Source organism: Chiloscyllium punctatum, chromosome 9, assembly GCF_047496795.1.
Source record: "Chiloscyllium punctatum isolate Juve2018m chromosome 9, sChiPun1.3, whole genome shotgun sequence".
Classification (NCBI taxonomy): Eukaryota; Metazoa; Chordata; class Chondrichthyes; order Orectolobiformes; family Hemiscylliidae; genus Chiloscyllium; species Chiloscyllium punctatum.
Genome location: NC_092747.1, coordinates 52,828,378 through 52,841,220, shown reverse-complemented (window position 1 = coordinate 52,841,220; position 12,843 = coordinate 52,828,378). Strand labels below are relative to the sequence as shown.

The 12,843-nt window shown below is 40.7% G+C and overlaps 1 protein-coding gene across 2 annotated transcripts in view; it reads left to right on the top strand.

Annotated features, from left to right (window-relative positions):
- dync2h1 (dynein cytoplasmic 2 heavy chain 1) overlaps positions 1–12,843 on the top strand; it is a 571,463-nt gene that overhangs the window by 134,343 nt on the left and 424,277 nt on the right. For both annotated transcript variants that reach the window (XM_072577509.1, XM_072577508.1), the window contains exons 40-41: positions 1,602–1,809; positions 6,689–6,818. In XM_072577509.1, the coding sequence (XP_072433610.1) occupies positions 1,602–1,809; positions 6,689–6,818 (338 nt within the window). The remainder of the gene's footprint in view (positions 1–1,601; positions 1,810–6,688; positions 6,819–12,843) is intronic.

Sequence of the window (12,843 nt, the reverse complement as noted above, 5' to 3'; positions counted from 1 at the left end):
TTTTGACTGAGGTTGTAATATGTCTAAACCGGGAAGGTCTCAGGTTTAATCCATGATCTGTACAAGGCCAATCCTCGCTGTACTGTAATAGCGTCGGTACAATGGTCTTGGTATCTATAGACTGGGGAATTGTGGATGAGCAACTCTGTGGTTGTATGTACATTTCAAGGAGCTCAGTAGTTCATGAAAGTAGCTACCAACACCATCTCAAGGGCAATTAGTGTCATACAATAAATGCTGGCCTTGTCAGCAGTACCCACACACCCCATGTAAAAATAAAAAAAAGATACTTGCTCTTGATAGTGTTCTCAATAGCTTCTTCTGGAAGTACAGATCCCAGGTGAAAGTAACATTAAATCCTACAGTGAAACATGCTCAGTTGAGTAGCTGGATGGCATTCTACTTCCAGTTACTGCCATGAATTCATACCTTGCTTTCAGAAGAGGATAAAGAAAGCATATATAAATAATAAAAAACATCTTGCATTTATACAGTTTCTTTAACTTAATTAACAAGGTAAATAATTGACATTGATCCACAACAACAATATTAAGGCAAATGATCAAAATTGAGTGAAGGACAGAGATTTAAGAAGTAAGTTAGCACTGCTGCCTCAAAGTGCCAGGGACCTGGGTTCAATTCCACCCTTGGGTGACTGTCTATGTGGAGTTTGCACATTTTTCCCGTGACTGCATGGGTTTCCTCTGGATGCTCCGCTTTCTTCCCTCAGTCCAAAGATGTGCAGGTTAGATGGATTGGCTATCCTGAATTGCCCATCCATAAAAAGGATGTGTAGGTTAAATGGATTAGTCATGGGAAATGCAGGGTTATAAGGACAGAGTAGGGTGGTAGGTTGGATGGAGGGTCGGTGTGGACTCAATGGGCCGAATGGCCTGTTTCCACACTGGAGCAATTGTATGATGTAACTTAAAGAAATCAGGGAGATGTAATGAGGAATTCTAGAGTATAGGGCCTAGGCAATCTTGAGTGTTTTTTCTGAGTAACTCCACTTAGTCTCCCAAAGTAATGCTACCAGAGTCCATGGAACTGTCTCCAAGAATTATTTATTATTACAGTTCGATCTACAACAACACATTCACCTTGTATTATATTAGGGCTCCTACTTACTTCCAGCTCTCTACTTCTTCATTTGACTCTGATATCATCATTATTTCTCCTTCTGCTATTAATCCCTTACTCTATATCTCCTCAAAGTCTTTATCTCAAAGATGTGCACAATGTAAGTATCTTTCCATCAGACTTAACGGGGTTAGTTTCTGTGATTATCTGAAAAATCTGGTTCTGAGATTATTCTGTTGTCTTGGGTATATTTCACCTTTGCTTTCTTAGTGTGAGCATTCTTCTCCTAGGTGATTGTAGCGCTTTCTTCTTCTTGTTCAGCGATATGATTTATTTTCTAATTCTTATAATCTTTTAATATCTTTGTTGTGCTTTTGCTATGATTATTCCTTTCTCTATTCATCTCTTATTTATACTTTATCCCTGTCTGCAGCTCTGGAAATCCTAATTTTCTCTTGCTAATTCCACATCACAAACTCTTAAAAATGTAACCCATTATTGTATTCTATACTTCTGTTTAGATATTCACTCCTGGATTATTTGTGATGGGGACATTGATCCTGAGTGGATTGAGTCCTTAAATTCAGTACTAGATGATAATCGGCTGCTTACCATGCCAAGTGGAGAAAGAATTCAGTTTGGACCAAATGTTAACTTTGTGTTTGAAACTCATGATCTCAGTTGTGCATCGCCTGCTACAATATCCAGAATGGGCATGATCTTCCTGAGGTTAGTATGCTTATGTTTCTGTTTCTTCTGTTATCTGACCTGTAGCTATCACCAGTGTCCAGGTAAAAGTACTAGTAACATTTCTTTAGTATATTGTCCATTAAAGTCACTGATTTAATTGCGTAAATGCTGTGTTAATATCACAAATAACAATAATATAGTGACCAGATCATCTGTTTTGGTGATGATTGTTGTGAAATAGTTTTGGTTATGATAGTGCAGAGAACTCGAAGTTCTTTTTCCAATAGTGATGTAGAATCTTTCTCAGCCACTTGAGAAGGTAGATGGGATTTATGTTTAATATTTCATCTGAAAGATGGCATTGCTGACATTGTAATATTGCCTTGATGCAATACAGGCTCTATTACTCAAGTCTCTGGAGTTGGGTGTTAACGTGCATTTTTATAACTTGGAGGTTAGTGCTATTATCGAGCTGCAGCGGCCAGTATTTGGAGAATCTTTAACCACTGTGATTCCTCATACTGATTTAGCTATGAACATTTGCTTATGTGCTTCTACCCGCTGTGGCCGGTTTTTGAAGTTTCTTCTGAGTGCTATTTTGTTTCCAAGCCAACTTAACTCCGCCATTCTAACCGATAAAAGTACTTCCCGCAAGGATTGTAACATGAATAAATATAGCTGCAACTTTCACCATGCAATTAGAATGTCAACTTTGATTCTCTTCCTTCTGATTTAGACAGTTGAAAGTTGCTTACCGCCACCTTAAAATCATAATTACCTACTTATTTTGTTCTTCATGTAAATGAATGTCATTGATTAGGCCAGCATTTCTTACCCATTCCTAATTACTCTGAGAAGGCGACAATGAACTGCCATCTTGAACGATTGCAGTTCATTTGGTGCAGGTACATCCATAATGCTGGTTAGAAAGGTGTTTTTGTATTTTCATGCTGTGAAAATAATGGGAATATAAAAATATTGTTCTAGGTTAGGATGGTGTGTGGCTTGGAGGAGAACTCACAGTTGGCGTTCCCATGCATCTGTTGTTCTTGGTCATTGGTTTGGAAAACACTGTTGATAATGCATCTTATAAATGTTACATACTGCTGTATTTGTGCTTTGTTGGTGGAGTGAGTGACTGTTGAGGATATTAGACAGGGCACTGATCAAGTGGGCAACTTTGCCCTGGATGCAGTTGAGCTTGATTGCTGTTGGAGGTGGACTCATCTGGGCAATGGAGAGTATTCTATCACACCTTGTAGACTTTCATTCTGCAGATGGATGGTGAACAGTCTTTGGGAAGTTAGAAGGTGAGTTACTTGCTGCAGAACTCCCAGCTTCTGAGTAGCTCTCATAGCCTCAAGATCACCTAAGAAATTACTTTGAGTTTTGGATTTGTAAACAGGAGTTGACAGAATACCAAATGTTTTCATCTATTCCTAGAACTGAGCTAGTAAATAAAAGATGTAAAAATAGCACACAGTTCCATTTGTCTAACTGCAAAATTTCATATAATCGGTGAATGAATTAGGAAGGTGTTTTGCATGGGTTTCCTGTAGAACTCCATTAACTCAACTGGTTATAGAGTCATACAGCATGGAAACAGACCGTTGAGTCCAACTAGTCCACGACAACCATGTTCCCAAACTAAACTAGTCCTTTATCCCTTAAAACCTTTCCTATTAATGCGATTATCCAAATATATTTTAAATGTTGTAACTGTACCACTTCCTCTGGCAGTTCATTTCACACACAAACCACTCTGTGTAAAAAGGTTTCCCCTCCTGTCTTTTTTTTTAAACCTTTCTCCTCTCACCTTAAAAATATGCCACCTTGTTTTGAACTCCCCCACCTTAGGGAAAAGACAGTTACTATGCCCCTCATGATTTTATAAACCTCTTTAAGGTCACCTCTCAACCTTCTACTCTCCAGTGAAAAAGGTCCCAGTCTAACTTTATAATTCAAACCCTCCATTCTTGACAACATCCTGGTAGTATCTTTTCTGAACCCTCTCCAATTTAATAATATCTATCCTATAGCAAGGCAACCAGGACTATACACAGTACCCTAGAAGATGCCTCACCAGTGTCCTGTACAACCTCAACATGACATCCCAACTCCTACTCAAAGGTCTGAGCAATGAAGGCACACGTGCTAAATGCCTTCTTAACCATCGTGTCTCCCCTGTGATGCAAACTTCAAAGAATTATGTCCCTGAATCCTTAGGTCTCGCTGTTCTACACTACCATTAATTGTGTAAGTTCTGCCCTTGCTAGTTTTATCAAATTGCAATACTTCATTTTCCAAATTAAATTCCACCTGTCACTCCCATTGACCCATATGATCAAGATCTCTTTGTAATCTTAGATGACCTTCTTCACTGTCCACCACACAACCAGTTTTGGTGTCATCCGCAAACTAACCTTTCCTCCCATATTCTCGTCCAAATCATTTATTTAAATAACAAAAGTGTACCTAGGACCGATCCCTGTGGAATGGCCCTCCAGTCTGACAACAACCCTGCAATGTCACTGTCTGTTTCTTACCATAAAGCTAATTTTGTATCCAGTTGGCAAGCTTACCCTGAATCCTGTGTGATCTAATTTTATTAATTAGTCTACCATGCGGAACTTGTTAAAGGGTTTACTAAAGACCATGTAAACAATGTCTACTGCTGTGCCCTCACCAATTTTTTTAGTTACTTAATCAATCAAGTTTGTGGTAAATAACAGAACTCTTAACCCTCCGCTTGTGGTTTTGTGCTCCACATTGGGTGATAATTCTTTTTCTAAAAAATAAGGTACTTAAAATACATTTAATTAGTTTTTGCCCACTAATTAAACCTTTGTTAAAACCTCTGCAGACTACATCAAATGTACTAGACTTGACGTAGCTTGCTGATAATCTTTCTAAAGTGCAACACCTTGAATCTGTTTCCAACTGTTCTGAAATATTGTTTTGGATCATAGGATTTAGAAGTAGGATTAGGTCATTTGGCCCAACAAGCCTGCTCGACAATTCAATTCTATCATTGATGATCTGGCTGTGGTTTTAACTATTATTATGTTCACATAACTATTATTAGATTCACATAAGTCTTAACTCCTTTATCCACCAAAAATGTATCTAATTCTACCTTGAATGAATTCAGTGATAACCTCCACCCCTTTCTTGGGAAAAGTATTGCAAATGCTAATGACTCCCGAGAGGGAAAGAAGACCTCTGTTCTTAAACTGTGTTCCCTTGTTCTAGTCTCCCTTACAAAAATAAATATCCCCCTGGCATCCACCCATTCACGTTGTCTTAGAATCTTGTATGTATCAGTAAGGTCTCACTCTTCCACATTCTGTCATATGGGCATCCCAGCTTTCTGCATTGCTTGAGATTGCTGCTTGTGATGATGGTTCTCATCACCATCCTTTTTAACCGTAGGAATCTACAAGGCTGCATTTTGCTAGAGAAAGATCAGTCCTTGGTCCTTCTAGAGGTTTCTCTTGCAGTAATCTATATGATGTTACATACATGTTAGCAACTAGTTACAAGTTACATTAATATGATAGGCATCTGATCCTTCTCAAATTCTCTGTAACAATGCACACAAGTCCATATGACAATATCATCATTGTTAGTAGTACACTTTTTGTTCAGCTTTGGGAACCACACTTTAGGAAGACGACATTACAGCAATTTCAGAAAAAAACATTGCAAGAATGGTCGTAGGGATGAGGCGCGTCATTTACACAGATTGAAGAAATTGGGACTGTTTCCTTGGAGAAAATAAGATTAAAAGGAGATTTGAAAGAGGTTTCAAAACTGTGAGGGTCTGCACAGTGTATAGAAGGAAAAAAATGTTAGGATTAAGAACAAGTTGATGCAAATAAAGGAAGAAAAGGCAACCCGAAGGGAAACAGTTTCAGGCAGCGAGTGATTAAGATCTAAAATCCACTTCCTTAAGTTGTGGTAGAGGCTGGCTTAATTGAGACAATCGAGGAACATCAATTATTATCTGAAAAACAAAGAATGTGAAGGTTTATGGGGAGAAGATGGGATAGTGACATGTCTTAAATTGCTCATTTGTAGAGCTGGGCAGACACGATAAGTTGAATCCTTTTGTCAAGTCATAGAGTCATACAGCATGGAAACAGACTCTTCGGTTCAACTTATCTGCACTGACCAGACATTCCAATCTGATCTTGTCCTATTTGCCAGCATTTGGACCATATCCCTCTCAACCCTTCTGATTCAGAAAATCATGAGGGGCATGGATAGGGAGAATAGTTAAGTCATATTCCTGAGGTGGGGGTGTCCAAATATAGAGGGCATAGGTTTAAGGTGAGAGGGGAAAGATTTAAAAGGGACCTAAGGGGCAACCTTTTCACACACGGAGTGGTGTGGGTATGGAACGAATTGCCAGAGGATGTGGTGAGGGAGGTGCAATAACAACATTTAAAAGGCATCTGGATGGGTCCATAAATAGGAAGGGTTTAGAGGGAACTTTTATAAATTCTGTAATTCTGTGAAATGTGAAACTATAGAATTTAACTTGAAGCAGAGTTGAAGCCTTCCTGGCAGTAGTGAAACCACTTAAGAAACAACGTTTCCATAACAAGATTTTGAATGAGTTTTTCAGGTAAAATGAAGCGTGTCACCAGCTTTACCATAAACCATGACAGTGTCAAACTTCAATTCTATTTTCATTTGCTTGGCAAAACAAATGGAGGAATAAAGTGTCAGTTTGTGAACTCCTGTACGTCACAGTTGATTGTTTGAAGTTCTTAAGATTAATGGCATTATTTTCTAGATGTCAAAAATAACAAATGTTAACATTGTGGAAAAATAAAAGAATTTGTTCTTGTAAAATAAATTGTTTTGAAAGAAGTTTAAAGCTGAAGTATTTCTGATCCTTTCTATTTTTTAGTGATGAAGATACGGATGTAAGTTCTTTGGTGAAATCGTGGCTGCGAAACCAGGTTGATGAATGCCGGAGCAATCTTGAAAGCTGGATCGGAGACTATTTTGAGAAGTGTTTGAACTGGGTTTTAAAGCAGGTAAATGACCTGATAATTGTAAATTATCTTTTTGCAATACAGGTTCTTTTTTTATTTATTCATGGGATGTGGTTTTGCTGGCTAGTTTATTGCCCAATCCAGAGGCAGTTAAGAGTCAACTACATTGCTGTGGGTATGGAGTCACATGTAGACCACACCAGCATGTTTCCTTTTCTAAAACCAGATGGGTTTTTTCTTACAATCAACAAGGTTGTCATTAGAGTTTTAATTCCAGACATTTTACTGAATTTACTGAATCTGCCTTGGTGGCATTCGAACCCAGGTCCATTGAACATTATCAGTTTCTGGATTAAATCGTTTAGCAGAAATGCCACAAGGTCATTATGTCCCCAAAGGTTAAGGAGCAAACTATTTTTATGTAATTATTTTACTTTTTTTGTATTATAAGTCTAACCCTGACCTTGTACAGTGTTGGATTCTCACATTTGGGTGAAATTAGACAGAATTGTTAAGCAGATACTGTAAACTACCCCAGGGCTTGTTCAAGGAGTGATTAGTAATGACTAGTGGCAGTACAATTTGAATTGAGCTAAGTTTATGGCAGGTGCAAGCTGGCAGATTGGCCAAGATAGGCATTGGAATTGTTGTGTACAAGTGATAAAAATCATTCTGATTGGATCCATGGTTTCAAAATATGCCTTTTTATGACAGATGCTAACTAAAAACAGAACCAAAGAGGGCAACTGAGAAAGGAAAATGACTCTTGCAGTTTGTAAGGAAACTAATGCTGGAACTGTGATTGGAAACCGATACTTCTGGGGTGACTGCCACTACTTGCACAGGACCACCAGGTCTTAATAAACATGCCCCTCTCTCAATTTACAGCCATTCAAATAATAATCTGCCTTCCCATTTTTGCCAAAGTGGGTAACCTGACATCAATCAACGTTATGCAGCATCAGCCATGTATTTTCCCACAACCTCAGCCTGTCCAAATCATACTGCAACATCTCTGCAACCTCTTCACAGCTTAACCTTCCACCCAGCTTTGTGTCATTTGCAGATTTTGAGATATTATGTTTTGATCCCTCGTCTAAATCATTTAACATACGTTTTGAATAGCTGGGGTCCTAGCACCGATCACTGCAGTGACTGCCTGCCATTCAAAAAAAAGGTCCATTTATTCCTACATTTTAGCCAATTTTTTATCCATTTCAAAGTACTATTTCTCATCCCATGTGCTTTAATTTTACACATTAATGTCTTATGTGGGATTTTATCGAAAGCCTTATGACATTCTAAAGAAACCGCCGCATCCACTGGTTCCCCCCCCCCCCCCCCCCCCCCCCCCCTTCCCTGATCAACTGCAGTAGTTTCTTCAGCTACTGAAGAATTCTGGTAGATTTATTAAGCATGATTTTCAGTTTGTAAATCTATGCTGACGGAATTAATCTGATTCTACCGCTGTTTTTTCTACCACTATTTTCCAAGTGCTGTTCTATAAAATCCTTGGTAATGGACTTTACCATCTTTCCCATTGCTGATGTCAGACTCACTGGTTTATAATTCCCTGTTTTCTTGTTAGTTCCCTTTTTAAATAGTGAGTTTACATTAGCCAATCCAATCTGTAGGAAAGTTCCAGAGTCTAAAGAATTTTTGCAATATAACAACCAATGCATCTACTATTTTGAGAGCTACTTCCTCAAGTACTCTGAGATGTAGATTATTGACCTTCAATCCCATCAAATGCCAAACACCATTTATATACTAACACAGTTTTGTTTCATTTCTTCTCTCACTAAACCCTGTGTTCTCCTCTGTGTTATTTGTGGCCTCCTTTGTGAAAACAAATGAAGTGTGAACTTTGTTCATCAGCTGTTTCTTTGTTCACCATTATGAATTCCTCTGTTTCTGACTGTAAGGGACCTGCATTAGTCTTCACCAATCTTTTTTCTGTTCCCGTATCTATAAAGCATTCACAGTCAGTTCTGACGTTCCCTACAAGCTTACTTTCATACTCTAGTTTCCCCTTCTTAATTGATCCTTTGGTCCTCCTTTGCTGACTTCTAAACTGTTCTCAATCCTCAAGTGTATTGTTTTTCTCTTGTCAATTTGTGTTTTTTTTATTTAGTACTATCTCAAACTTCCTTTGTAAGCCATGGTTTATTGTTTTTCCACTGTGCTCTTTGTACTCTTGTGCCAGACAGGAATAAACATTTTTTGTAGCAAGAACTTTTGAGTTTTGAAAAAACTTGTGACTGACATTAATTGCATTTATGCTGAGTAGACTGTCAACTCAATTTGTAAGATTGTGGAGTTGTGGTTGTGGTTGTGCAGTGACTCCCCCGTCAAAAATTGACTCCGTTATGGTATTTCACTTCAAAGCTATTAATAAAATAGTAACAATATATTTGTTTAACGTTGTGAATTTCAGTCTAACATTATTTACCGTAGACTTCTGTACTGGGTCCTGTCTGCTCTTGGAACATTTTTACTAATGCTTTTGCTCTCATACTCAGCCCTGACGTTTTCCCTGTTCTCCTCTGGTTCCTGCCCTGGCTCCCCATCCCTATACATCACTACCACACAGCAGACTCCCATTTCTGATCTCTGTTATCTTTAAAGTGTTTAGTGTTCACTTATGTCCTGCCTTCTTGTTGCTTGTTCTGTATTTGCATTAATGTCTTATGCTCCACCTCGTGGCAGCTATTGATGCAAGTAATTTTATCTGCAATGACCTGTTTCTGCCACTCGATGGAGCTGGCTCAATTAAAATTCAAATGCGTGTAATTTTAACATGCATTTTCAATATTTACAGTTCAGTTAGATTTCTATATTTTAAATGTTATTTTAAAGCTTTTTATTTATGAATTTTAGCATTTAGGAATGCACACCATTTCAACTTAATGTTTGAAACCTGTTTTCTGTTGAAAAAGATTCTTAGATACCCATTTGTGTGGTATTCTTTTCTATGGAATGATGTATTTAATTTGCAAGTTACTTCAGCTGGAATACACAGTATATGCAGTGATTAGTTCAATCTCTACTTTGTTTTTTCTGAGAAAGAAATGTGTGAAGCAATCCAGCTTCAGTTTTTACATAGATAGCTTTAGAAATGTATTATTACACTTAAAACACTTCAAATTGTTTCATTGGAAGCCCCACTTTTAGGAGCACAAAGAGAACTTTTAATTAAGCACTTGCTTATCTTCCAGTGAAGGTGCAGTTTATAACTGACTGCAACTTTCCTGTTAATTCAGATTTATCTTGTGTTGATTGTAGGTTTTAGAATATAGTTGTGGAGAAGGATATGGAAGCTAGAGAACTTGGGGAAATAAGTGGTGACACCTTGAAAACTGTCCATATTACAGAGAAGGAGGTGCTGGATGTCTTGAAACATATTAAAGTGGATAAATCACTGGGACCTGATGAGGTGTGCCGTAGAACTTTGTAGGGAACTAGAAAGTGATTGCGAGGCTCTTGCTGAGATATTTGTATCATTGATAGCCACAGATGCGATGCTAGAAGACCAGAGGTTAGCTAACATGTGCCACTATTTAAGAAAGATGGTAAGGAAAATCCAAGGAACTATAGACAGGTGAGCCTGACATCAGTCGTGGCAAGTTATTGGAGGGGACCCTGACGGACAGGGTTTATTTGTATTTGGAAAGGCAAGGACTGATTAGGGTTAGTCAGCATGGCTTTGTGCATGGGAAATAGTGCCTCACTAATTTGATTGAGCTTTTTGAAGAATTAATGAAGAGGATTGATGAAGGCAGAGTAGTGGACAGGATCCATATGGACTTCAGTAAGGAGTTTGACAAGGTTCCACATGGTAGTGTGGTTAGCAAGGTTAGATCACATGGAGTACAGGGAGAACTAGCCATTTGGTTACACAACTGCCTCAAAGGTAGGTGACAGAGTGTGGGTGGTGGAGGTCTGTGACCAGCAATGTGCCACAAGGATCAGAGCTGAGTCCACTGCTTTTTGCCATTTATATAAATGGCTTGGATGTGAACATAGGTGGCATGGTTAGTAAATTTGCAGATGACATTGGTAATGTAATGAACAGTGAAGTTTAATTTAGATGAATATGAGGTGCTGCATTTTGGAAAGGGAAATCAGGGCAGGACCTATACACTTCATGGTAAGGTCCTGGAAAGTATTGCTGAACAAAGAGACTTTGGAGTGCAGGTTCACAATGCCTTGAAAGTGAGGTCGCAAGCAGACAGGATAGTGAAGAAGGATTTTTGTATGGTTACCTTTATTGGGTATAGGATTGAGTATAGGAGTTGGGAGAAAGTGAGGACTGCAGATGCTGGAGATCAGAGCTTAAAAATGTGTTGCTGGAAAAGCGCAGCAGGTCAGGCAGCATCAAAGGAACAGGAGAATCGACGTTTCGGGCAGAAGCCTTTCTTCAGGAATGAGGAAGGTGTGCCAAGCAGGCTAAGATAAAAGGTAGGGAGGAGGGATTGGGGGAGGGGCGTTGGGAATACGATAGGTGGAAGGAGGTTAAGGTGAGGGTGAGAGGCCGGAGAGGGGGTGGGGGTGGAGAGGTCAGGAAGAAGATTGCAGGTCAAGAAGGCGGTGCTGAGTCTGAGGATTGGGACTGAGAAAAGGTGGGGGAGGGGAAATGAGAAAGCTGGAAAAATCTGCATTCATCCCTTGTGGTTGGAGGGTTCCTAGGTGGAAGATGAGGCGCTCTTCCTCCAGGTGTCATGTTGCCATGGTCTAGTGATGAAGGAGGCCAAGGACCTGCATGTCCTTGGCGGAGTGGGAGGGGGAGTTAAAGTGTTCAGCCACGGGGCGGTTGGGTTGGTTGGTGCGGGTGTCCCAGAGGTGTTCTCTGAAACGTTCCGCAAGTAGGTGGCCTGTCTCCCCAGTGTAGAGGAGGCCACATTGGGTGCAGCGGATGCAATATGTGATGTGTGTGGAGGTGCCAGCCGACCAACCCAGATGGCCTCCTTCTTCAAAGACCGCAATTTCCCTTCAGACGTGGTCGACGATGCTCTCCACCGCATCTCCTCCACTTCCCGCACCTCTGCTCTTGAACCCCGCCCCTCCAATCACCACCAGGACAGAACCCCACTGGTCCTCACCTACCACCCCACCAACCTCCAGATACATTGTCATTTCAGCCACCTCCAAACAGACCCCACCACCAAGGATATATTTCCCAGCCCACCCCTATCAGCGTTCTGGAAAGACCACCCCCTCGCGACTCCCTTGTCAGGTCCACACCCCCCACCAACCCAACCTCCACTCCCTGCACCTTCCCCTGCAACTGCAAGAAATGCAAAACTTGCTCCCACACCTATCCCCCCTTACTTCCCTCTAAGGCCCAAGGGATCCTTCCATATCTGTCAGAAATTCACCTGCACCTCCACACACATCATTTACTGCATCCGCTGCACCCAATGTGGCCTCCTATACTTTGGGGAGACAGGCCGCCTACTTGCGGAACGTTTCAGAGAACACCTCTGGGACACCCGCACCAACCAACCCAACCGCCCCGTGGCTGAACACTTTAACTCCCCCTCCCACTCCGCCAAGGACATGCAGGTCCTTGGCCGCCTTCATCACTAGACCATGGCAACACGACACCTGGAGGAGGAGCGCCTCATCTTCCGCCTAGGAACCCTCCAACCACAAGGGATGAATGCAGATTTTTCCAGCTTTCTCATTTCCCCTCCCCCACCTTTTCTCAGTCCCAATCCTCAGACTCAGCACCGCCTTCTTGACCTGCAATCTTCTTCCCGACCTCTCCGCCCCTACCCCATCTCCGGCCTATCACCCTCAACCTAACCTCCTTCCACCTATCGTATTCCCAACGCCCCTCCCCCAAGTCCCTCTTCCCTACCTTTTATCTTAGCCTGCTTGGCACACCTTCCTCATTCCTGAAGAAGGGCTTATGCCCGAAACGTCGATTCTCCTGTTCCTTTGATGCTGCCTGACCTGCTGCGCTTTTCCAGCAACACATTTTTAAGCTAGGAGTTGGGAGGTCATGTTGCGGCTGTCCAGGATATTGATCAGGCCACTTTTGCAATATCATGTGCAGTTCTGG